General features: G+C 37.3%; 3 protein-coding genes across 5 annotated transcripts; 1 reads left to right on the plus strand and 2 right to left on the minus strand.

The window, feature by feature from the left end:
• Positions 1-295: 295 nt before the first annotated feature.
• lrrc69 (leucine rich repeat containing 69) lies at positions 296-4,393 on the minus strand. Of its 2 annotated transcripts, none has more exons than XM_059350844.1 (8): positions 4,129-4,393; positions 3,875-4,001; positions 3,699-3,771; positions 2,537-2,732; positions 2,377-2,448; positions 2,204-2,305; positions 1,934-2,113; positions 296-433 (listed from the first exon to the last, which is right to left on the minus strand). In XM_059350844.1, exons 1-8 carry the CDS (start codon positions 4,300-4,302, stop codon positions 326-328), a joined length of 1,032 nt encoding a protein of 343 aa, XP_059206827.1. In that variant the 5' UTR covers positions 4,303-4,393; the 3' UTR covers positions 296-325. The 2 variants fall into 2 exon arrangements, with proteins under 2 accessions (XP_059206827.1, XP_059206828.1); XM_059350845.1 differs by having other exon boundaries at positions 360-433; positions 1,962-2,113; positions 4,129-4,391.
• A 182-nt stretch (positions 4,394-4,575) lies between these two features.
• otud6b (OTU deubiquitinase 6B) lies at positions 4,576-11,084 on the minus strand. Its single transcript, XM_059350846.1, has 8 exons — positions 10,803-11,084; positions 9,707-9,855; positions 9,450-9,563; positions 8,618-8,818; positions 8,328-8,448; positions 7,403-7,464; positions 7,203-7,309; positions 4,576-6,769 (listed from the first exon to the last, which is right to left on the minus strand). The coding sequence occupies exons 1-8, from the start codon at positions 10,876-10,878 to the stop codon at positions 6,685-6,687; spliced, it is 915 nt and encodes a 304-aa protein (XP_059206829.1). The 5' UTR covers positions 10,879-11,084; the 3' UTR covers positions 4,576-6,684.
• Positions 11,085-13,571: 2,487 nt separating this feature from the next.
• Positions 13,572-21,845, plus strand: LOC131985177 (ras-related protein Rab-5A). 2 transcript variants are annotated; one of them, XM_059350239.1, is made up of 6 exons: positions 13,572-13,737; positions 16,379-16,600; positions 17,004-17,155; positions 17,366-17,488; positions 17,753-17,846; positions 19,258-21,845. In XM_059350239.1, exons 2-6 carry the CDS (start codon positions 16,435-16,437, stop codon positions 19,371-19,373), a joined length of 651 nt encoding a protein of 216 aa, XP_059206222.1. In that variant the 5' UTR covers positions 13,572-13,737; positions 16,379-16,434; the 3' UTR covers positions 19,374-21,845. The 2 variants fall into 2 exon arrangements, with proteins under 2 accessions (XP_059206222.1, XP_059206223.1); XM_059350240.1 differs by having other exon boundaries at positions 16,382-16,600.
• The last annotated feature ends 126 nt before the right edge of the window (positions 21,846-21,971 follow it).

Here is a 21,971-nt window from a genome sequence, read left to right on the forward strand (position 1 = left end):
AGGATTTTTGTTTTTTAAATATAACTTTTTCCTGTCATTGCTACGAGTGCAGATCAATCTTTTCAACATTGACTGTAACTTAATTTGTCTTTTGTCTTATGAACGCAGTAGCTCTGGATTGAACTGAATTAGATTTTCACATACTGGAAATCAAATCAACCTCTACACAACTAACCTTTACCAGAAATGTATTATATTGACAAGGTTTGTTGTTAAATTAAAAAATTAACAGATCTGTGTCCACAGTTTTAGTTTAAAAAAAATAAAACAATAAGCTGGGATAGTGATTGAGATCATGAATAATACCTTTTTAATAAACTTGTATTCATCTTGTGGCAACACCATAGAAGGCGTGTCCTTCTGTATTAAAGCAGTTGTATGAACAGAGAAGAGCACGCACTGGAATAGCCTGCGAACGCTTCATTTTCATGTCCTGTAAAACAAACAAAAGATGACAATGACTGTTAATAACGTGAACAGTTACATCTTCATCCTGTATTTTATAAAATCATTTCATTTCAATCATCAAAACCATTGTTGAGGAGTAACTATTTACATGTAATGGCATTACGTAATGAAATTACAAAATAAATGCATGGTTGTAAAATGTATGGAATGAAATTAGAGTTACTAATCAAAATGTTGGTGATTACAAAGGGGTTACATCTAATACATTCTTTTTGGTGAAAAGCTGTATGTAGATTATAACATAGACTGTATAAATAATGGACTTAGTCTCCGTGACATCACCACAAAGACTGTATGAATAATTATAAAACTTGTTCTGTTGCTTTGAATCTAATCATCAAGAAGGATCCCTTTTTTTGCTATTGACACAAATTTGAGTGCAACACCCTCAAGTGTAGGATGGCTTACAAGGAGTTATCTTTATGTACACGCTCCATTTATTTGGCAGTATGCTCTTAATTTTGAGCTTTGGTTTTGATTGGTTCTCTTGCATCGCCTCTCGTTTGCCAATCAAATCTATACAAATCGCTTGAAGCAACTAAGTTTGCCACGTTTGCGACCAGCAAACTGTGCTTGCATGTCGTCAGATAAGGACGCTTTTTAAATTTGCTTTAAAATCAAAGCAGTCCAGTCTTAACCCTTTATCAGGCAAAGAACTATATTTGGTAACTTCAGGTAATATTTCGAGAAAAAAGTTGCAAATTTACTAGATAAAAGTGGCAAATCTACAAGAAAAAAAGTTGCAGATTTATGAGGAAAAAAGTGGGAAAAAAGCAACTTTTTTCTCTGAGATTCACCACTTCAAATCTCATAAATCTGTAAAAATGTTTCTCGTAGATTTGCCACTTTAACCCTTAATAGGGCACTCATTGAAATACTTGCAAATTCCAAATTTCAACCCTAGAGAATGTAGGAGGATATTACATACTGCCAGAATGTGTAAAAAAACATAAGAAAATAATATTTTTGAGAAAAAAGTTTACGAGATTAAAGTGGCAAATCTACAAGAAAAAAATGTGTAGATTTATGAGATTTAAAGTGGTGAATCTGGGAGAAAAAAAGTTGCTTTTTTCCCACTTTTTTCTCGTAAATCTACAACTTTTTTTCTTGTAGATTTGCCACTTTAAATCTCTTAAATCTGTGACTTTTTTTCTTGTAGATTTGCCACTTTAAATCTAGGAAAATTGCAACTTTTTTCCTGAAGTTACCTGATAAAGGGTTAATTCAAGTTTTATCAAAGAACTTGAAGTTTAACCGTAATCAGTTTTGCATTCTATTGGTAGGTTTACATGTATGTTCATCTTCATTTCACAGTTTTTAACATTCGTTAGAAAAGCAATCAAATGTATCAAGTTGAATAACTTTGATGAAATCATGAAAATAGTTACTTGTTTAAATTTGAACTGGGCAACCGGTAATCCTACTCAGACAACAATACAATGATAGTAGAACAAAAACATTCAACCTTCTTCAGACTGATAAAATGCACACACTCCAGCCAGGTGGTGAGGAAGGGCTCCAGGCAGAGTGCACAACAGCTGCCACTGGCCAACAGGGCAGTCAGGACTGGGTAGTGGGGCAGCATCTGGTGGACCAGAGAGGACCTGTTCCTGTCCTCTCGCAGGACAAATCTGGCAACCAGTTCCTGAGAAACAAAGATGAAACGGGAATAATGACGTGCAACTACACCCCTGAAATTATATTGAGTAAATACAGAGGCATGAGACTTATTTACCTTTAACGTAAGCACCTCCGCATCCTGCACTGAAGACATTGGCTCGCAGCGCACAAACCTGTTGCCTTCATAGTAGAGCTCCTTCAGGGGCAGCAGGTGGAACTACGCAGAGCAACATAAGTGAAGTTGTCATTGCATATTTATTAGGGATGATATAACACTGTGTACTGTACCTCAACAGGGAACATGGACAAGTTGTTTCCAGCCACATCCAAAACTTGGAGTTTTTCCAGTGTTCTGATCCCCTGGGTGACATGTAAGGTAAGGGTTTGGTTCTGTAGCTCATTGTACCGTTAAAAAAAAAAGGAAATCTCAACACAAGTGAATACCCACCTCTGGTAGGCTGGTCAGCTTGTTTCTGGCAACATGCAGCTTGGTGAGTTCTGTGCACTGGTACAGCTGCTGAGGTAGGCAGGACAAATTATTGGAAGTGAAGTTTATCTCAGTCAACTCGGTGAGATGACCCAGCTCAGCAGGGACCTCCTCCAGCTTATTGTCCAGCACACTGAGATGTCGAAGCCGACTCAGACTAATAGAAAAGACAGGTTTGTGTTTTTTAACACAGAAATGCATTATTCTTAACTCCTCTGTGACATTAATTTATTGATTTCTTGAGATATATGTGTATTTATGAGTTTATCAGTCAACAATAGACAATAATATGTGCAAACATTAAATTGGAAATCACCCATTATTGCTGGTGTGAAGATCTTGGGTACCATGGTGCAGTGGTGGAAGAACTATTCAGATTTCTTACTTAAGTAAAAGTACTGTTAACACTTTGAAATTACTCCACTACAAGTAAAGGTCCTGCATTCAAAACGTACTTTAATAAAAGTAGAAAAGAATCAGCATCAAAATGTACCTAAAGTAAAAGTAAAAGTACTTGTTATGGAGAATGGCCCCACTCAGATTGTTTTTTATATTCCAAATATATTGTTGGATTATTATTTTTTGATGCATTTATGTTAGCAGCATTTTACTGATGTCCAGGTAGGGCTAATTGTAATTACTTCATATACTGTTATGTGGTTTAATTTATAAACATGTGTAATCATTTTAAATTGATTGTTTTGGGGTTGTTGTTTTTTTGTTCATGTTAAATGTTGACCTATAAAGTAACTGAAGCTGTCAGCTAAATGTAGTGGAGTGAGGTACAATATTTTCCTCTAAAATGTAGTGGAGTAGAAGTATAAAGTTACATAATGTGGAAACTGTAAAGGTGTATTTAAGTACAGTACTTGAGTAAATGTACTTAGTAACATCCCACCACTGTCAATAATTAAGGTAGAGTTAATTAGAACTACTTCACATACTTTTGGTAGTTTAAATTGTATCAATAACTCATATTTTATAAACTGAACATATGCTACAATATCTGTCTCTAAAAAGTATAAAGTAGCATGAAATGAATATACTCGAGTAAACGTCACAAAAGTGTAGGCAAACTGGACTAAACAGAATTTCCAGCACTGCCATGGTTTCATCAATGTACCTTTTAATCTCTGGTGGAAGTCTTTGAATCTGGTTGTGGTTCAGATTGAGCACCACAAGGTTTCGTAAGCCATCTGTAGAATAGAAATACGACAATAATTTCAGTTTTCTTTTTTTCTTTTTCTTTTTTTAACAAATCTTCGAGGTGCTAATCACGCCGAACAGTGAGGAACCTACCTATCACATCAGGTGGCACTGCTGTAATTTGGTTGCTGAACAGATACAGTTTCTTCAAGGACTCCAGATGGCCCAACACAGCGGGAACCTCCTTCAAGGCATTATTTCCCAAATTCAGCTCCGCCAGCTTGCAGGCATCGCAAAACGAAAAGTATTTAATCACAAATCTGCGCGGTGTGTAAAACATTTAAAGAGTTGTCTTGGAACATTTCCAGCAAACAGATGAGCTCGGTAAACAAACGGAGGAGACTCACGTGTTGCAGGCAGAGCAGCTCGGCAGGCAGGGCGCTGATGGAGTTGTTGTTTAACAGCAGAACTGACAGGTTTGTTAATCTGGAGACACTCTCAGGAACGACCTTTATCTTCCTAGAGCTCAGATTTAAAGAAGTTGCTCTGCCGTATAAAGCTCTGACCACTGACTCGGTCATTTCGAAAACCTAGAACGTCAGGTTTCCATGGCGACAAGACGCTTCCTGACCTGACACGTCATTAGGATATATTTTGAGGCAGTAGCGGCCTCTAGTGGTGACAGCTGAGCATGGCAGGGTGTTTCAGTTTATTAATGTCTAATTCACAGGATTTTCCAGTGGTGGAAAAAAATATCTAGATCCTTTACCTAAAGTAGAAGTAGGCCTACTTAAATATAATAATAAAATTACAAATACAATTTTTCATCATTTAAATGTGTAATTTTATTGTATTTTGTTTCATTTTAATTGTATTGGTTTCACCTCAACACAAAAACCTGTCACAGTAATAACAAAGAGGACCCCAAAAGAAAAACAAACAACCATACAAATCCCACACAAAAAAAAACAATCAGGAAAATATAACTGCTTGGAACTTACATTGCTTTTAATAGGTCTTCTGTTTCTGTTCTTGTGACTAAATCGGTTATCCTTATTGTCGCTGTTCAGTGTCCTGAATAATGTCCATTTCTCCCACTTTTATTCCAACTGTTTCTTGAATTCTCGGACGATGTGTAAGTTTTCCGTTATGTAAATTTCCTCTACTATATCTATCCATTGCTCCCTTGTAGAAGGATCAACTATACCCCATTTTCTGGCGACTTTTTTTTTATTTTTACCAGCTATCAACAATATTTTAACCAAGTATATATAGCCTACTCGTTTGTATATTTTCTGTGATTTCATTGATTCAACTTGTAATTTGTGTTTTTAAGTTCCCAATATACCTTTATATACCTTTTCAAGCTATTACATTTATACTGTGTATGCATGTACATCCACTACATTCCTCGCTACAGTCAGTTTATTTATTTACATTTACTGCTCCAGAAGTCAATATTAGTATATTTTATATCTTATTCGTGTCAGATTTTATTCCTATATTCAAAATGCACTATTTTATGTCTTGGAATTGTTTTTTTCCTTTTTTATGACATTCTTTCTTTTATTCATACTTAATTACAGTATGTCAGAGGGTCGCCTGGAATACAAGATTTTCATTACAAGTGCTTCTCTGTATTTGTTGTGGATATTATTATGAAGACCTTGAACCTTGTATTATCAGCAAAACACACTTTACACAGTATTCTTTTTTTAAAATTCCCATTTTGCAGTATTTCTTTTTCTAATATTTTCATGTATAGTCATAACTGGATTGTTATTACTGATGCATTGAAGTATAAGAAGCATTGTGTCGCTGGTCAAGGTGAAGCTTGTTTTGACTAATGTATTTACAATTATTATTTGGTTTATTTTAGATCTGTTCTGTATTCAGATTGTATAATATTCTCCTAGGACAGTGTTGTTTTTTAAGTATTAGGAAGCATATAGAGCATACACTATATGCCTTCAGGGTAGGCAGGTATAAGTCCAGCATACGCCTCAGAAAGTTAACATTTGTTTGTTTGTTATCAAAAACAGGCAGAGGGAGCCATGATCTATTTGTTCTTTGCTTGCTTTGCCGAGTATATACTATAAATTACATGAAACAAGTTAACTGCAGGCAGACGTGACGAATACTGTCTATCTAAAATAATTTTTTTGAACTGATAACTTAAATTAATCATGTCCATGTAAACTTAAAGAACTGGGACAGATTGTGTCAGGAGCATTCAGGTATTTCTTTTTTCTTCTTCTAGTTTTGCTAAACACCTGCAAATAATGAATGGATGTGCACATGCTTCCTGCTGATCACGTTTAGTTAAAGAAAAAAAGGTAATCTTTCTTAGTCTTGTATTAAAATCAGTATTCAGTATAAAATATTATTTTCCTCATCACAAATATTAAAAAACAAAGCAGTGACATACCATATTAGTATTGCATGTTTTTATGTAACATTGACACAAGTTCCACAGTTCAGTTAATTCATAGAGCGCTTCAAAAGTCCACTCAGTGACTGTTGACATTTGGAGTGACATGAATGATCCACAGCTCCTACATCCTCCCCTGCACATTCTGGATAAGAGTTTGGTGTACACCATTGCTTCCCAAAATGGGTAAAGTGAACCCCAGGGGTCACTGAACTGACTGATAGACCTGGGTGTCCAGTGTAAAATCATTAACATGTTAATCTATGCTAGTTTTATTAGCACAATAATTCTGTTTTCAGAACTGGATTTCACTCTCTGCACTGATATGTTTTGACATTTAAACAGAAAAGTCTCATTATGTGTTTAAACCAGCAACATTCTCTGTCAACCTCAGATTAAAGGTGCCTTCATTGAGGGGGGTGGGGGGTCTCCCTGCAGATACATTTGTATTTCGGGGCCCTTGGTGTGAGTGGTTAGAACACTCTCAGCATTACACACATTGGTTTATGTCACACCAAGACTGAGCTGTCCCTCAGCTGTCCTCTGCGTTGGCTGGGTCCTTTAGCCGCTCCACAGAGTTGTAGTGCTCTCCTAGTCCATAGGCGTGACGCATGTAGCTGCAAACAATAAGAATGTGTCATTTTATATTGTCAATGTGTAGATTGGAGTTATACATGTCTGTCTGACAAAATGATTCTTTTACCTAATTTAAAACTAATTTTTTATGCGACTATTGCAGAAAATGCTGATTTCAGCCTCTCAAATATGGAGATTTCCTGTTTTTTTTTTATTTTACATTTTTACATTTTTTACATTTTATACACCAAACAATTCATTGAGAAAATAATCATGAGTTGCAGTTCCAGTGACTCAATTTCATAAAATTTTCATGGGGTTACATTAAGGTCCAAAAGTGTTATATGATATATAGCAAGAACAGCATCCTGTACTTTTTAAATACTACTACTTAAACCGTATATATCTATTATATTATAATTATGTTAATGTCACCTGAATACCTGACAAATATAAAACATGTACACAACGTACACAAGGGTGATGGATTCACTGTCAAATTCCTCCCCAATTTTTATAGTTGGGGAGTCGGCCTGGATCACTTCTATTGGCTTCTGAAGGACTTGGGTCAAAGCTTTCAGCTGTTGGGTAAAATACAAGGAAAAGAAAACTATTATTGAAAAGCACAAACAGCAACAGCAGAGTGTATCTGTCACACAGCTTTAACAACTCACTTCCAGCTGTCCACCCCAAGCTGCTGTGTGCTCCACGTCACTGCAGTATTTCTCAAACTCATCTGGAAAATACACACAAACCATTGAATACTGTGCGACAGAACTTTAAAAATACTTAATGTCATATGTTATATATATGGCTACCATTCTTGGATTTTTATTATACTCTAACCTAGCCTGGCTAACACCAGACTAATCACAAATGAGATTAGTCTGGAAACCAGCCGTTCATTTCTCCGTAGAGGAGGCGTGGTTTACGATCCTCCAGAGCCGTTTATTGGACGCTTAGACTGTCTATCAAAAGCATCTGTAGGTAGCTCTTAGCCAATCGTATCAGTTACACCAGATGACGTATGTAGAGCGACAGAAATTGATGCTAACATCTATGGTTTAAATAGCCAGACTAGCCCATCTCTACTTTGAGGCTAAAATGCTCAATTCTGCTTCTGCAACGTTTTTCTGCACACACATCCACTGATTTTATGGGCAATAAACAAGCTGCTGCGGGTCTCTCGGCGGCTCCGCTGTCCCCCGGCTCGTAGTGAGATCACCGGCGTTACGGTAGAGGGCTAGTAGCGGTGCTAGTAGTGGCGCTAGTTGGTAGATTAGTAGATTAGACTTTTCCCAAATCCGGAAGCAAGGCTAAAACATCCTTTTTCGTGGTGAAACAGGAGTCTGCTGCAGCCATGTTGGATCCGTAATAAAACTACAAAACTACAAGCTTCCGTCTGTCGAGTAGTACGCGTCATCGTCTTGCCGTCCCTCCCCGTTCTGTGATTGGATCCCTAAAACAGGGCTAAGAAACGGCCCTGGTTGCCAGACTGCCTGGAGGTTCAAAATGAAATTCGAGCCATAAGGCAGTATGGGTATACCCAGGCTAACTCTAACCTCTAAAAGAAAACCAATAACAAGACTAAAGTGTTACCTGTTGTGTACATGTCACCAGTGTTGGGGTTGGTGAGGAAAGGCAGGAAGTCATCAGCGTGAGCTCTCATGTGCTCAGCAGTGCGGGACCTCAGTTCTTTTACACTCATGATTAAAGCCGGCTAGAATAAAACAGAACAGTATATAAACTTTGTGTATGAAACTTGGTATTAACATTGGCAGTAACATTTGTACGATTTGAGCAGCATTGTGCTTTTATTGGTTGTAGCAACTCTTCTTATCATGTTTCTGATTAGGTATTCAAACTACAGCTACTAGAACAGTATGTACCTTTGATCGCTGTGCCAGCTGATCTTCTATGGCTCGGTACATGCAGTGGCCATCAGAAGAGATCTCCTTGATCTGGAGCTGTTGCTGGGAGAGTTTCTGAGTCAGCTTCAGACCCTCCTGGTGCCTCACACCCTGCAGGTTTTGCACCTCGGCCTCTGCTATCCTGCTCTCCCTCTCCTTCTCCTGGGCAGCCTTCTTGTCCTGAAGAGAATTATTTGAATTGCATACATTTAATTGGCGCTTGAAACAAAATTAAAACAGAAAGCAAGCACAGTTCGTTGATTAAACTATCAATTATAATTGAATGTTAAGGAATAACCTGCTATATAGGTACTGATATTTGTTTATTATTAAGAGTGTTGTGTGGATCTCTGATATGACACCCCCCTTTTGCTTTTCCTTTGGTCGGTCAGGTAGCAATTACTAGGTATTTATTTCTGGCCTTGTGTGATCACTCAGTGTGTAGTCCTGTTTTAGACATTTAGATATCCTTAATGTGATAATGTCTGGCTGTGAATGTTCTGTGTTGTGTTGTACCTTACTTGTTCTTTGTTTTGTAATACTTGAATTATATCAAAATGCAGTAAACATACATGTTTAAAAAAAAATATATATATATATATATATATATATATATATATATATATATATATATATATATATATATATATATATATATATATAAAAAGAGTGTTGTGTGTGAGAATTGTGGATAATAGATTATTAGCTTGAAGTGTGCTTCTTCTACTGTACACTAAAGGACAGTTACAGTTCTGTGGCAATAACAAACAGCACTAAAAACAGTCCTATTTGAGGTGGATATGCATCTCACCCTTCTCTTCTGGGCCTTGGTTACTCGTGGCTGTTTGACCTCTCCTTCTTCTTCTTCTCCTTCTTCTCCACCTTCCATCTTCATGGTCTCCACTCCATTTAGCACCTCTTCCACCTTTTAACATATAACAAGGAGAGCTTTGGTCATGTTGCACATTGACATTTATCTAATAAACAGACTTGATGTAAGCATGTATAATGAGATAGAAATGTGAAAAAATGCATTGTGTGCCGACTTTGCTCAGTACAGATATTTACCTTTGAATCAGTTGTAGATTTGAGTTGGCTCAATTCCTCCTCATGCTTCTTGCTGAGGTCAGCCTCTATTTTTGCTATCTCCTCTGTCATCTGTTTCCTCCTTTTCTTGTCATTTTTGGGGATTGCATTTTTCATGCTCTGGATTTTTGCTGAAAATTAAGTACAAGAGCAGATAGCCAACACACACTCAATACAGAATAGAGCTAACACATGGTGCTGGATGTTGGTTGGTTTTGTTAAAAACAATCAAAACTTTGAATCGCAAAATGGTCTAGTGCAAAATCCAAATTACAAAGGGCACTAATACCATTCATATTCTGCACACTGGTGTGAGAGAAAAAAATCGAAACATGATCATTTTCATATATTATTTTTCATATTATATTATATATTCATAATATTTTTCAATGAAAATGAGAAGTTAAAATACAATCACAATGTGTCCAATCACACAGTCCTGACAGCCAGAATAATAAACATTAGAAATGCACTCACAGGTCATATTAATGTACCACAGTGTTAGTTTATTGATTAGAAGAAATTAAGGTCATTATTAAACATCCTTCTTAAAACCATTAATCATATGTTGCAGGAAAATGCTGCTGCAACTCTCCCCATGAATTAAAATAGCTTATCCTACATAATATGGCATAAAAAGTTAATGAATTGAACTTTCAAACTTATTTTTTCTCAGCCGAGCCCAAAACCTGTGATGCCATTGGTTGTAGTTAGCCTCTGACAGGTGATGAAACACATTTTGGCCTCAGTGATCAGAGATCACAGTCATAAGAAGCTGGAAAGGTTCAGCCCATAGAGGATGAGGGAATGGATGCATAGATCTCTATCATTCACTTTAAAATCAACCCCTAAAGACAGAAATATTGTGAGCTAAACTTGATGCACAAACTGACTGTCAAATACTTGAGAATGATAACACTGTTATTATAGTAGGTTTGCTCTTAATTGTCTCCTGTTAAATGACTTTTTTTACTACTTGTCTTGCTGGTAGCTATGTTTGCTCAATTCCATTAAATAAAATGCCACTTGAGATGCAAACAAGCTGACAGTGGGGGTGAAAACAGCTGAGGTGAGCTACCTTGCATATCTTTCTTCTCCTTGCGGTGCTGCTTGGCCAGCTGCTCCTCCGGAGTCTCCACTATCTCCTCCTCCATGACTGGATGATGCTCGGTTTGTTCACAAGAGATTTCTGCGAGCTATATGACACTGACAATCGTGAGATAAACAAAGTCTTAAAATGGCTCTGTCATTTAATAGGCCACATCACTAACGACAGCTAAAAATATATATTTCACAATAAATAAAACGTGCTGATATGGCCCTGACCGGAAGAGACGAGGCTGTAGGGCGGGGCTTCTTCTTCTTCTTCTTCACCTGTAAAACTCCGAGATTAATTGTGCTACACCGCCACCTGTTGGCTCGTTATTGTATTATAGTTCTGTCCTGACAGCAGCCAACTGTAATATGCGTGTTCATTCAAATCATCCTCGCTATTTGCATTCATATTTATTCAACCCATGAGATAAATTTCCTGAAGGATCTTATCTTAGTCCAGCGGGAGAACATGTGTTGTTCTAGATACAGGAGACTTGTACAAAGTTATGTAAATTTAATGTTGAGATTATGTGAACAGTTGTTTCAAAATACTTGTTTCACTTCCCCTTTTCTCTGTTTTATAGTTGCTCAAACATCACTCTGCCCTACAATGTAGAATGTTTTTGTAATCGCGTTTACCAACCTGGGCTCTGATCACCTCAAGGAGTCAAAAGCTTAAGAAATAAATGTAATAATCATCGTTTTTTTTTTTTTTAAAGTGGGAAAAAAAGGTTTTATTAAATTATAAACCTGCAATAGCGTTTGAGCAGCCTTCTGAGACCTCTCTATGTATGTTTTTGTTTTGTTGTATGTTCTTTTTTTTTTTTTACACATACTGAATCACAATTATGCTATTCAATCACCTATATGGCAATTAGCACTGTTTTTATGTATATAATGGTAAATACTTTAAGTGTCCATTCCTTCAGGCCTCACCCTAACCCATCCTTGGAAAAAAAACTTCTATAGCCTATGTATGATACTGTATACTGTAACATATAGTATATATACTATTTGTAAATTAGCTGGTTTAAATAATGATCACACTGCGTGTTCATGCTTTGGAAACCTTCTTAGATCCTCTAAATATTTTCTTTTCCTTTAGATAATCTGAAGCTTTCAACTTTTTGGAGGTTATTTTAAGGTTGTTGTTGTTTTTTTCAGGAATAACCTTCTGTAAATTTTAATATAACATTTTCCACCAAATATATCTTTAAAGAACTTGTTTGATCTTTGCTGGCTTATTTCAGTTTTTTCTGAAATCAATAATCTGCTGCTTTTTTTCTTGTGAAACACTTCGCTTCACATCTCTCTAAAAACTGATCAAGGCAGACAGTGTGAAAGAGAGAAAAACATTATTTGATTGAACTGCTCAGAACTAGTAGACATTTGCCATGGGGGTGAAAAATAAAAGCCAAGCCAAACGCTGATTTAGAACCAAGTTTAAACATCAGTTGCATTATTATTAACATCGGCAACAAAACTTGCCTTATCTAGACACAAATGTTGATCTCTGTTTATTAACATATCACACACTGTGCTTTGCTTCCTGCCTGCTTCAGTTTCGTTCATTTTCAGATGTTTTATACAAACAGCTTGCAAATTGTTCCTCGTTTATAGTCTTAGATAAATATCAACGGTGGCTGTTAAACAATTCATTGTAAACAATTATGGTCCCCAAATATATAACTGTGCAATATATTCAAAACATAAATGTGAATATTATACCAATGATAATGTAAGCTCATATTGGCACATAAGCTACCATTAACCCTCTGGAGTCTGGGGCTATTTTGGCCTTTATTGAATCCTTTTCATTCTGCCTGTATATAACACTTAAAACAATGTTTACCACCTCATGTCGGTATCTTTTTTTATCAGCACAACCTCACCTTTATGACCTGATAATTATTTTTTCACTTTGACTTACTGTATCAACATTTTGAAGCCAAAGAAACACAACAAAGTGTTGCAAATGTGGACACAAGTTGCATATAAGAGGTAAAATGAGGATAACATCTAGTTCTATATTTTTACTTGGCCTATCATCATCAAACAAAAACTGGCATGGAGTTTTAAGCCAGTATTTTAGAGGAAAGTTGATGGCAGGGAAACACACTGCTTCGTTTTTTTACGCCATGACATCATGAAGAAGTCATATAATTTGATAATGACGTAAAAACGAAGCAGCATCGAGCCCTGCTGTCAGCTTTCCTCTAAAATTCTGGCTCTTTCCAAAAGTTTCCATGTCAAATTTAACGCGTCAACTCTTTTTCAGTGAAGGTAAAAATCACCAGCACCAAGTGTAACATGATTTCATTTTTTTTTGCAGAGATTTTTCAAATTTTGCAGTGTGCGTTTCAGCATTTTTAATGCAATCTTTTGTGTTTACTTTTTTTTTGTGTGTGTTTTTTGTGTTTTTATCTGGTTGTTTTTTGTAATTTTTTGTGTGGTTTTTATGTGTGTTTTTGTGTTTCACAATGTTGATCCAGTAATTCAAAATGACAAAATAATAATCAGGTGAGGTTGTGCTGAAAAAGATGATACCAGCATAGCATGGTAATCATTATTTAAGTTGCATATACAGGCAGAATGAAAAAGAGTCAAAAACAAACAAAATAGCCCCAAACTCCAGAGGGTTAAAAGTCTGGTTTTATTGGTAACACATTAGCTAATTGGCTGAGAAACTAATTTGTGGAGGGCAGACGTGCTGTGTGACGTGGCACGGGGGGCGGAAGAGCTTGTTTGTGTTTTGGTTCTAAGGGGAAGTTGCGAGAAGAAAGAAAGGAGGAGACGTGACGGGATTGTTGAAATTATTTTTCTTGGTTCCCCAACACCACCCACCACAGTGTCGCGGGTTCCGTGTGTAAATACTACAGCAGTGGTATATAAAGTTCAAACCATCGTCTGGCTCTCAGGTAGTGTACTTGACGTGAATGGACAAGTTGTGGTTTCCAGCTGGCTGCCTGGCTAACACTCAGCTAGCGCTAGCTGCCTCCAGCTAATGTCAGTGATGTTTGGTAGCTAAGGGAATGCAGACACACGGGCCTTTATCGTGTCTTGCTGAGTCCAACTGTTTTTCTTCTGTGTTGATGTGATGTCATTAGCAAGTGGTTAGTTATGTCTTGTTAAGCGAGCTAATGGTAGGCTAGCAGATGGCTAACAGCTAAATGGGTGGAATCTGGTCTGTGGGTGGAATGCTAACAGTGCTAGCAAGCTAACGTTAGTGTTTGTTGACTGAGGGTTGGCTGTTCCCCAATAAATAACTTTAGCCAACCAACACAACCATTCAGTTTGATAACGGCCTGTGGCAATACTAAGACTAGCTTGTTAACCCATCGTATTTTTGTGTAACTTAGTTAGCAGAGCAGGTCATTTTGTGTGCTTTTCTGAAAGTGGTTGTGAGACTAACGCTGCTGGCCAGTTAAAAAGCTATGGCTGGCTAACATCAAGTACGCTAACTAGCTAGACAACAAAAACAATTTGGAAAATGGCGTCCCTCTCTGAAATCAAAACAGATACATGACTACAGCTAACACGAGCAAGTGTGTTTACAGTCAACTAACGACGGTCAAATTAAAATCTATTGTGGGCATTGCAGTGCGCAGCGTTTGTTGACAGTCCCTGTCTAGAGTCTGAAGTAGACGCAGGTACTGGGTTTACGCATCAGTTTCTTATGGATATTTGTTTTGTCATGCTTGCCTTCCTTTAAAGGATCCGTTGTCGAACGATGTTTGTTAATATAAAGGATAAATGCCAGCCCTAACTACCAGGGGAACGACATCACTCTTCACTTTCATGGTTTTTGTGTCCCAGGTCAGAGGACAATGTTATTCCACATTCCCGGATATGTTTTGTTTTTACGAAAATAATTTGACAGGTGCATGACTGTTTTTTGTAAGATATATCCCTCATATTTTGTTATTAATTCAGCAGAGCCTTTATTATTCCAAAGTCATCATTTTTGTGTTCATTGACAAAATTCCACAGATCATGCTCAGGACAAATTCTCCTGTCAAATGGGTCATAGACTGTGGTTATCTTCTGACAACAGCCATTTGTTGTAAACAAATTAGTCAGCTGTTCAATCCTAAATAAGTTACCGAGAAATGCATGAATGCATGGCATGTATCCATACTGAGGTTCTTGCAGTTGTAAGACACTCAAGAAGTGTGGGTGGGTGAAACCCTTGTGAAAACTCATGAAACCACTGTGGTTGTGGGACAAGACTTCCTTTGCTTTATGTTACTGTATGTGGTTGTGGTGGGCTTTCTTTTCTTCTTTCATAAAGGAATTCATAAAGGCAAGGAATGCATACTTGAGCTTGTAACAGTGGAAAAATTGTGTCAGCGATGGCATAATTGAATGTAAATGAGGGATTTGCATGTTTGAAGTGCTTTCCACGCACAGTCAGTCCACTGCATTAGCTTACTCAAAAATTATTTTACAAACGAATATAATTTTTCATATCTTAGCCACAAAAATGAAAGAAAATTATTGAATAAATTCCAAGTATAAATTTTAACTTATTCAATGCAAACTTGTTTATTGCTTTAGTACTGCAGAAGCCAGCTGTTTATTTGAAATGGCCTCTGCAGAACTGCCAAATGCACAATGTAAAGTAGGGTAATACTACTTGGCTACAGCTTGAATTTGACATGTCAACGTAGGGGTGTGAAATGCATCACTTTCACTATACTGGCTCTGTTTTCAGTGGGCAGGCTTGGTTATGTCATTGAGAATGGAGGGTGTCTCAAACTGCAGTGATGGTGCTGGTTGTACTCCATTACATCAGTCAATCAATCAATTTTATTTGCCACATATCAATTGCTATTGATTTTTTTTCTTTATTAACTTTTACACAATGCAGACTAATGTATTCATTTATTCCGGTTTAGTCTTGTTTAACTGCATCAGATGGGCTTATGTTTGCATCCTGTTCTCCCAGTATCCTTCAGAATTTGAAAAATGCTCTATATCACATGTTCATTAAGACCAGTCAGTGAAAAGGTCATGGCAGTTTGAGTAACATAGTCTGCACTCTGTTCACTTATACAGAAGCAGACCAGACTTTTTTTTCTTGTCATAAGTTTTTTTTAATGCATTTTATTCACGTCTTCTTTCGACAGATTTAGTCCTATGTTTCTGATTGTTACCCATTACTTAAAACCACCATTAACTGCTCACACAAAGGAATTATATCAGTAGGTTTTATTGTTTCCACCTTTTGCACAGAGTTATACTGAATTTTTTTCTCAAGTGCGTCATGTCGGAAACCAAATATTTTGTTCTATTTTGAGCCATGTAGAGTCCCTCATCATACCAAAGCAAAGAAAAAAAGCACCTTATTTGAGTAACTGCTGACAGCAAAGGGTCGGCTGTAGACACTGCTGCTCTTCGTATTTTGGTATCACTTGAATTATGTGTTTTGTGTTTGAGAACACTGCACTGTTTACATAAAATATTGGGGCATATTTCACTGATGTGGTTTGCTTATTCTGAGCAAAATTCAACATGTTAGACACTCATGAAACGTATTTCTTCTCTTGCTTCTTTCAGCAGAAGTCCTGATAGTGAGGTTTGGCACACAGGGCACTGGGGGATCTGATTAGGTCATGGCCAATCGGGGAGGAGCTACGAGACCCAATGGACCCAATGCAGGGAACAAGATCTGTCAGTTTAAGCTGGTGCTGTTGGGGGAGTCAGCTGTTGGGAAGTCGAGCTTAGTGCTTCGCTTCGTCAAGGGTCAGTTCCATGAGTTCCAGGAGAGCACGATAGGAGGTGAGTTTATATCCACAACCAGGCCATTTCTCATTAGCTGCCAGTTGGTTGTTACCCAAATATGTAAGATTCAGGACAGGTGCACCTTCTTACAGCCTGTCGGGTGCTTTGCTGTTGACACAACAGCGCCTCAAAATAAAGTCTCAAAGCTCTAAAATAAAAAGCATTTGGAGAAGTTTGCGATTTTATTTTGCAGTCAGTGTCACTTCCACATTTGTAAAGTAGCACTTGTATTGCAAATGTCATCTGTCTCTTTTCCACTTTAACTGAATTAATAAACCTAATTCTACAATCTGTTTGTCTCACATAATGGATAAAAAATGACTCTGCAAAAAACAATTGTTTTTGTGTAAATATTCATTATGTAATGCTGACTAATCCCTCATCTTTTATTTCTTTCCAGCTGCCTTTCTCACCCAGACAGTGTGTCTAGATGACACAACAGTGAAGTTTGAAATCTGGGACACTGCAGGTCAGGAGCGTTACCACAGTTTGGCACCCATGTATTACAGAGGAGCACAAGCCGCCATCGTGGTCTACGACATCACAAACGAGGCATGTTCATTCACCCCTGACTAAATTCTTCCATCATCTTGCTCTCACTTCAAATTGTTCACACATTTACCATTGTCATGCTCTCAAAATTAAGTCAGATTACAAGAATTGTACAACAAGTTGTAGTTGAAATACAGCTAGTGGCCTTTATGAAAATGTCACATTATTGATGATCCTAAGATAATGACAGATTGCACTTTCTACTTGTAGGAGTCCTTTGCGCGGGCAAAAAACTGGGTGAAGGAGCTGCAAAGACAAGCTAGCCCTAATATAGTCATTGCTCTGTCGGGTAACAAGGCTGACCTCGCCAGCAAGAGGGCTGTCGACTTCCAGGTCAGAGCAAACAAACAAAAAGTGACTGTGTCCTGACAGTCACTCTTGGTTCTGCATAAGTTACTGTTTCCTACTTCTCATATCTCTGTTTTGTCTTGTTTTTGTCTTATGTTTATATATCCAAGACCTACACAGCAAGTTATTAGTTCCTTTACCTTTCACTGCCAGGATTTGCAGTCTCAGATCCACATCTAATTGTAGTTTGTTGTCCCTGAACGTGTGAGTACATATTGAAAACTCATGATGTTTACATTATGTTGACAGGAAGCCCAGTCCTACGCAGATGACAACAGCCTACTTTTCATGGAGACTTCAGCCAAGACATCTATGAATGTGAATGAGATATTTATGGCCATTGGTGGGTAATTCTTTACATTTTATTCATAGATTATGCCAAATTTTGATAATCAGTAATGTGAATACAATAACAGGCATAAAAAAGAACAGCTAGAACAGTCTGGTATGTTCAGAAAATTACTACTAATAATAATAATAATAATAATTAACAAGCAGTACTGAACGGGCCCTAGCAGTACACGCGTGTTGGGGCATGCTGCCGTTGGGATGTGTGCGTTACAGGGGCCAGTCTATACCACCCCTATGAATTTCATTGCCTTAAGTGTTATAGTGTGGCCACGCTACCAAATATGAAATTAGACTGCCACCACAGTGCCACCTAGGGGCCGATCAATACAACCTTAAAGGGTTATCCTCAGGAGGGCATTGACAATAATTGTACCAAGTTTTGTATAATAATGCACAAACTATCCCTTTAATCCTCATACAGTGTCTGAAGGAGGACTCTTAACTGATATGTATAAGTTAGAAGAGGCAGGTAGCAATGGTGGAAAGTAACTATGTACATTTACTCAAGTACTGGACAATTTTGAGGTACTTTTATGTACATTTTATGTAACTTTATACTTCTACTCCACTACATTTTAGACATATATTGTACTTTTTATTCCTCTACATTTAGCTGACAGCTTTAGTTAATTTTCAGGTCAAGATTTAAAATGAAAAACATGATACATTTAAAATGATTACCCATTTTTATAAATTAAACCACTTAAAAGTTTATTAGGTAGTTAAAATGAGCGGAGTGGAGTCATTCACAGTGTGGTATTAGTACTTTTACTGAAGTAAAGGATCTGAATACTTCTTCCACCACTGTCCTTTTTACTTCTTTACTTTTTCTTTTTTTTTTTAACTTTTTTGACTTTTTTTTTTTTTAACTTCTTTTGCCTTTTCTTTGTTGACTTTTTGGACTTTTTTGTTTTTACACTTATTACTTTAATTTTATTTATTTTTTAAATATTTTTTTAAAATTGCTTCTGCGCATGCGCGGCCCAACTGCACTACAGAAAAAAATAATTTTAAAAATAATTTTAAAACATTTAAAAAAATTAAATTAAATTAAAATTAAAAAAAGTCAACAAAAAAAAGTCAACAAAAAAAGTCAACAAAAAAAAGTAAAAAGAAGTCAAAATCTATTTATCGATATCTACTCATATCACAATATCGATATGATGTTGATATATTACCCAGACCTTCCTGCATTTCTTCAGAGCCAGCCCAAATGTGATTTGTCAATACCACTCAGACTTCAAACAGAAACCAGAATTTCTGATATTTATAAAGAAAATCTAGATATACAGGCATATGAGCCAAATTGATTAATCCCACTGGTATTTGTATTTATATTTTGCACCCTGCAAATGAAAGATTTCTTTTATTATTGTTTAGTGTGGTTTGTTTTGTCCCCTCAGCAAAAAGATTGCCGAAGAGCGAGCCACAGGCTGCAGGAGCCAATACCGGGCGAACCCGAGGAGTGGACCTGACAGAAACTGCCCAGCCAGCCAAGGCTCCATGCTGCAGTAACTAATGTGAAGAGCACCTTCCCTCCAACCAACCAACCAACCAACCAACCAACCCACCAACCCGTAGAGCAGTAACTAATGCGGCCGATGCCCTGAATGCCACCGCAGTTACTAATGCAATGTGTTGTTCTCTTATCTCCAAGTCTCTGATCTGCAAAACAAGAAAAGATACCTTGTGCCCCTCCCCTATTTTTGCAGTAACAATGACCATTACACTGATCTCTCCTCATGGCTCTGAATCTTTTCCTCCATCGTGGTTCTGCTGCTACCTGGTTAAGCCTCCTAACGATTCTTTCCTACTCTTGCCATCCAGCTTGTTACATCTATTAATATTTATTGATAGATTAACAACAGCAGATATCAGAGACATTAGTGCACCCGGCCTTCCATCATCTTCCTTCCAATGTGTAGATATGAGTTTAATTTAGAGGAAGTGGTCACTTCCCTTTTTGTGGGATAGCTTAAGACTTTACTACTGCATTTCTTACACCAGTCTTCGGTTTTTGTTTTTGATAATTTTTGTTACTTTTTGTTTGCTACTATATTTCAAAATGATGGATGCACAAATCTGTATACTTACATGGCCTAAATGAGAAAAAACGTTTTGTCTGCAGTAGCACAGAAAAAAATGTCTGTTCGAGAAGACGAGAGTATTCTTGGGAATCTGAGAAAGAGGAACGGCAGAGGGTGGTGAGAGAGAAAGACGGGAACCCTAAACTCCACACCTCTCTTGTCACTTGGACCCTTTTATCTCAAAAACATTTGTGGACTGTAGACCTTATAGATTCTCTCTCACTCTGATGCCCTCTGCCTGCCCAGACTGTCCGTGTCCCTTCCCCCACTAAACTCAAAGTAGCACTAGTGTACATTCTCTAAAGCTCCATTGCGGGGCCATGCCTGCTTCTAGCTGTCCTTAGTGGCATTGTGCAATGTTTCACAGTATTTATTCTGTGACTTGAGAGTCTGCAAGGACCATTGCAGCACAGCAAAACCCCATGTCCCTCCCAGTTGTGTCCACAACAAGGCGCAGGGGCCTCTGAGGTGCACATCAGTGTCACCACCCCTCCATCTCCTGATGCAGCGTCCTTTCAGACCACCCCTGTGTGGTTATACTTGGGTCCCTCGGTTTCTGTCTTTGGATGCTTTTAGTCGATGCAGAATACCCTTTTCCATTGTGTTAATGTTGCTGGACCGCTGCTGGGTTTGCACCTGGTTTAAAAAAAAAAAAAAAAAAAAAGCGAAGGTGATGGTAGTGAGTTGGGAGTTGCAATATGTAAGGCTGCTTCATAATCACCTTTGATTCATAATTATTTGTCATCTTCTCTTGTTTAGGAAGTGCTTTAGACACAGCCGTGTGTCAGTGTGTATAAACTGGGCCTGGGCTGGCTGGCTGATGACAGATTTCATCCATAGACTCACTCACACGTGCCCATTTATGTGTGTGTGTGTGTGTGTGTGTGTTTGAACACACATTTGCACATGAACACACACATTACATTGACTTCTTCCCTTTCTGAACTGTGTCAGACCTAAACATAATTGTACATAAGCACACACACACAGTCTGTTACACCTCTCACTTATGTTGAGCGCACACTTTTTTTCCCATCACACCCCCACTGTACATTGTTACACACAGCCGCACACACACATACAAACATATGGTCAATAACTCTTTTTACAGGTCTTACTCATGCCTTGCACTAATGATGCTCATGAATATATCTTGTCATAATTACAGCCAGTGTGATATAAATATATATATATAAATATATAAATAATATACTGTAAATAGGGTGTTGCAGTGTAGTCTACCTTTTTTCGATTTACCAGTGACAGGACTAATGCTTGCTAGGGAGTTGTCTAGATAATCATAAAAAAAACTGTACAGTTAGCAGAAAAAACAGCTACAATCTGGGTTTGGAGTTTTGTTGCTGTTCCTTTTTTTTCACACAAACGGTTAAATTATAATCAGTGGTGGTCTTTATAAATGTATGTAGTGTTATTAACAAAAGATGAAAATGCATTTATTTAGTCGTCTGTCTTGTACCTTTTTCTCAAAAGAAAAAAATAATATCCGAACATGTTGGTTTCTATTTTTAACATCTCTTTCTTGCATTTCACTAATTCTTTTTTAGTTGTAACAGGCTACTTGTCCAATTCTCCCTGTAAGCAGACCCGAAACTTCCAGAAACACTGGTTGTAAAAGCTCCAGAGGAGTCGGACACAATACAAAACAGTTTGATTAACCAACTGTCTGCCCCTGCATAACATCTCAGTAACCTTGTGACGATATTGTAGGACAATGTAACAACTATCAGCTGGCACGATGGTGATTCATGAATAAATGAATTAACACATAATAAGGATGTAAATTGTATGTTTTTTGCCGTGAACACTTAATTGCAGCTGAAAACATTTAAATGCAAGCATTTTACAGAACTGTTATGTAATGACCAAATAAATACTGAAATAAATTTGATCATTTATTATTGAAATCAGGTTGTGTGTATGTGTGTGTGAACAGATTGTGATACTATTTTTCTCAAGAGTCTTTCTTCGTTTACCCAACCTCTACCTCTCCATTTGATATTGAATTGGTA

The sequence above is a fragment of the Centropristis striata genome, chromosome 14 (assembly GCF_030273125.1).
Source record: "Centropristis striata isolate RG_2023a ecotype Rhode Island chromosome 14, C.striata_1.0, whole genome shotgun sequence".
NCBI classification, from domain to species: Eukaryota; Metazoa; Chordata; class Actinopteri; order Perciformes; family Serranidae; genus Centropristis; species Centropristis striata.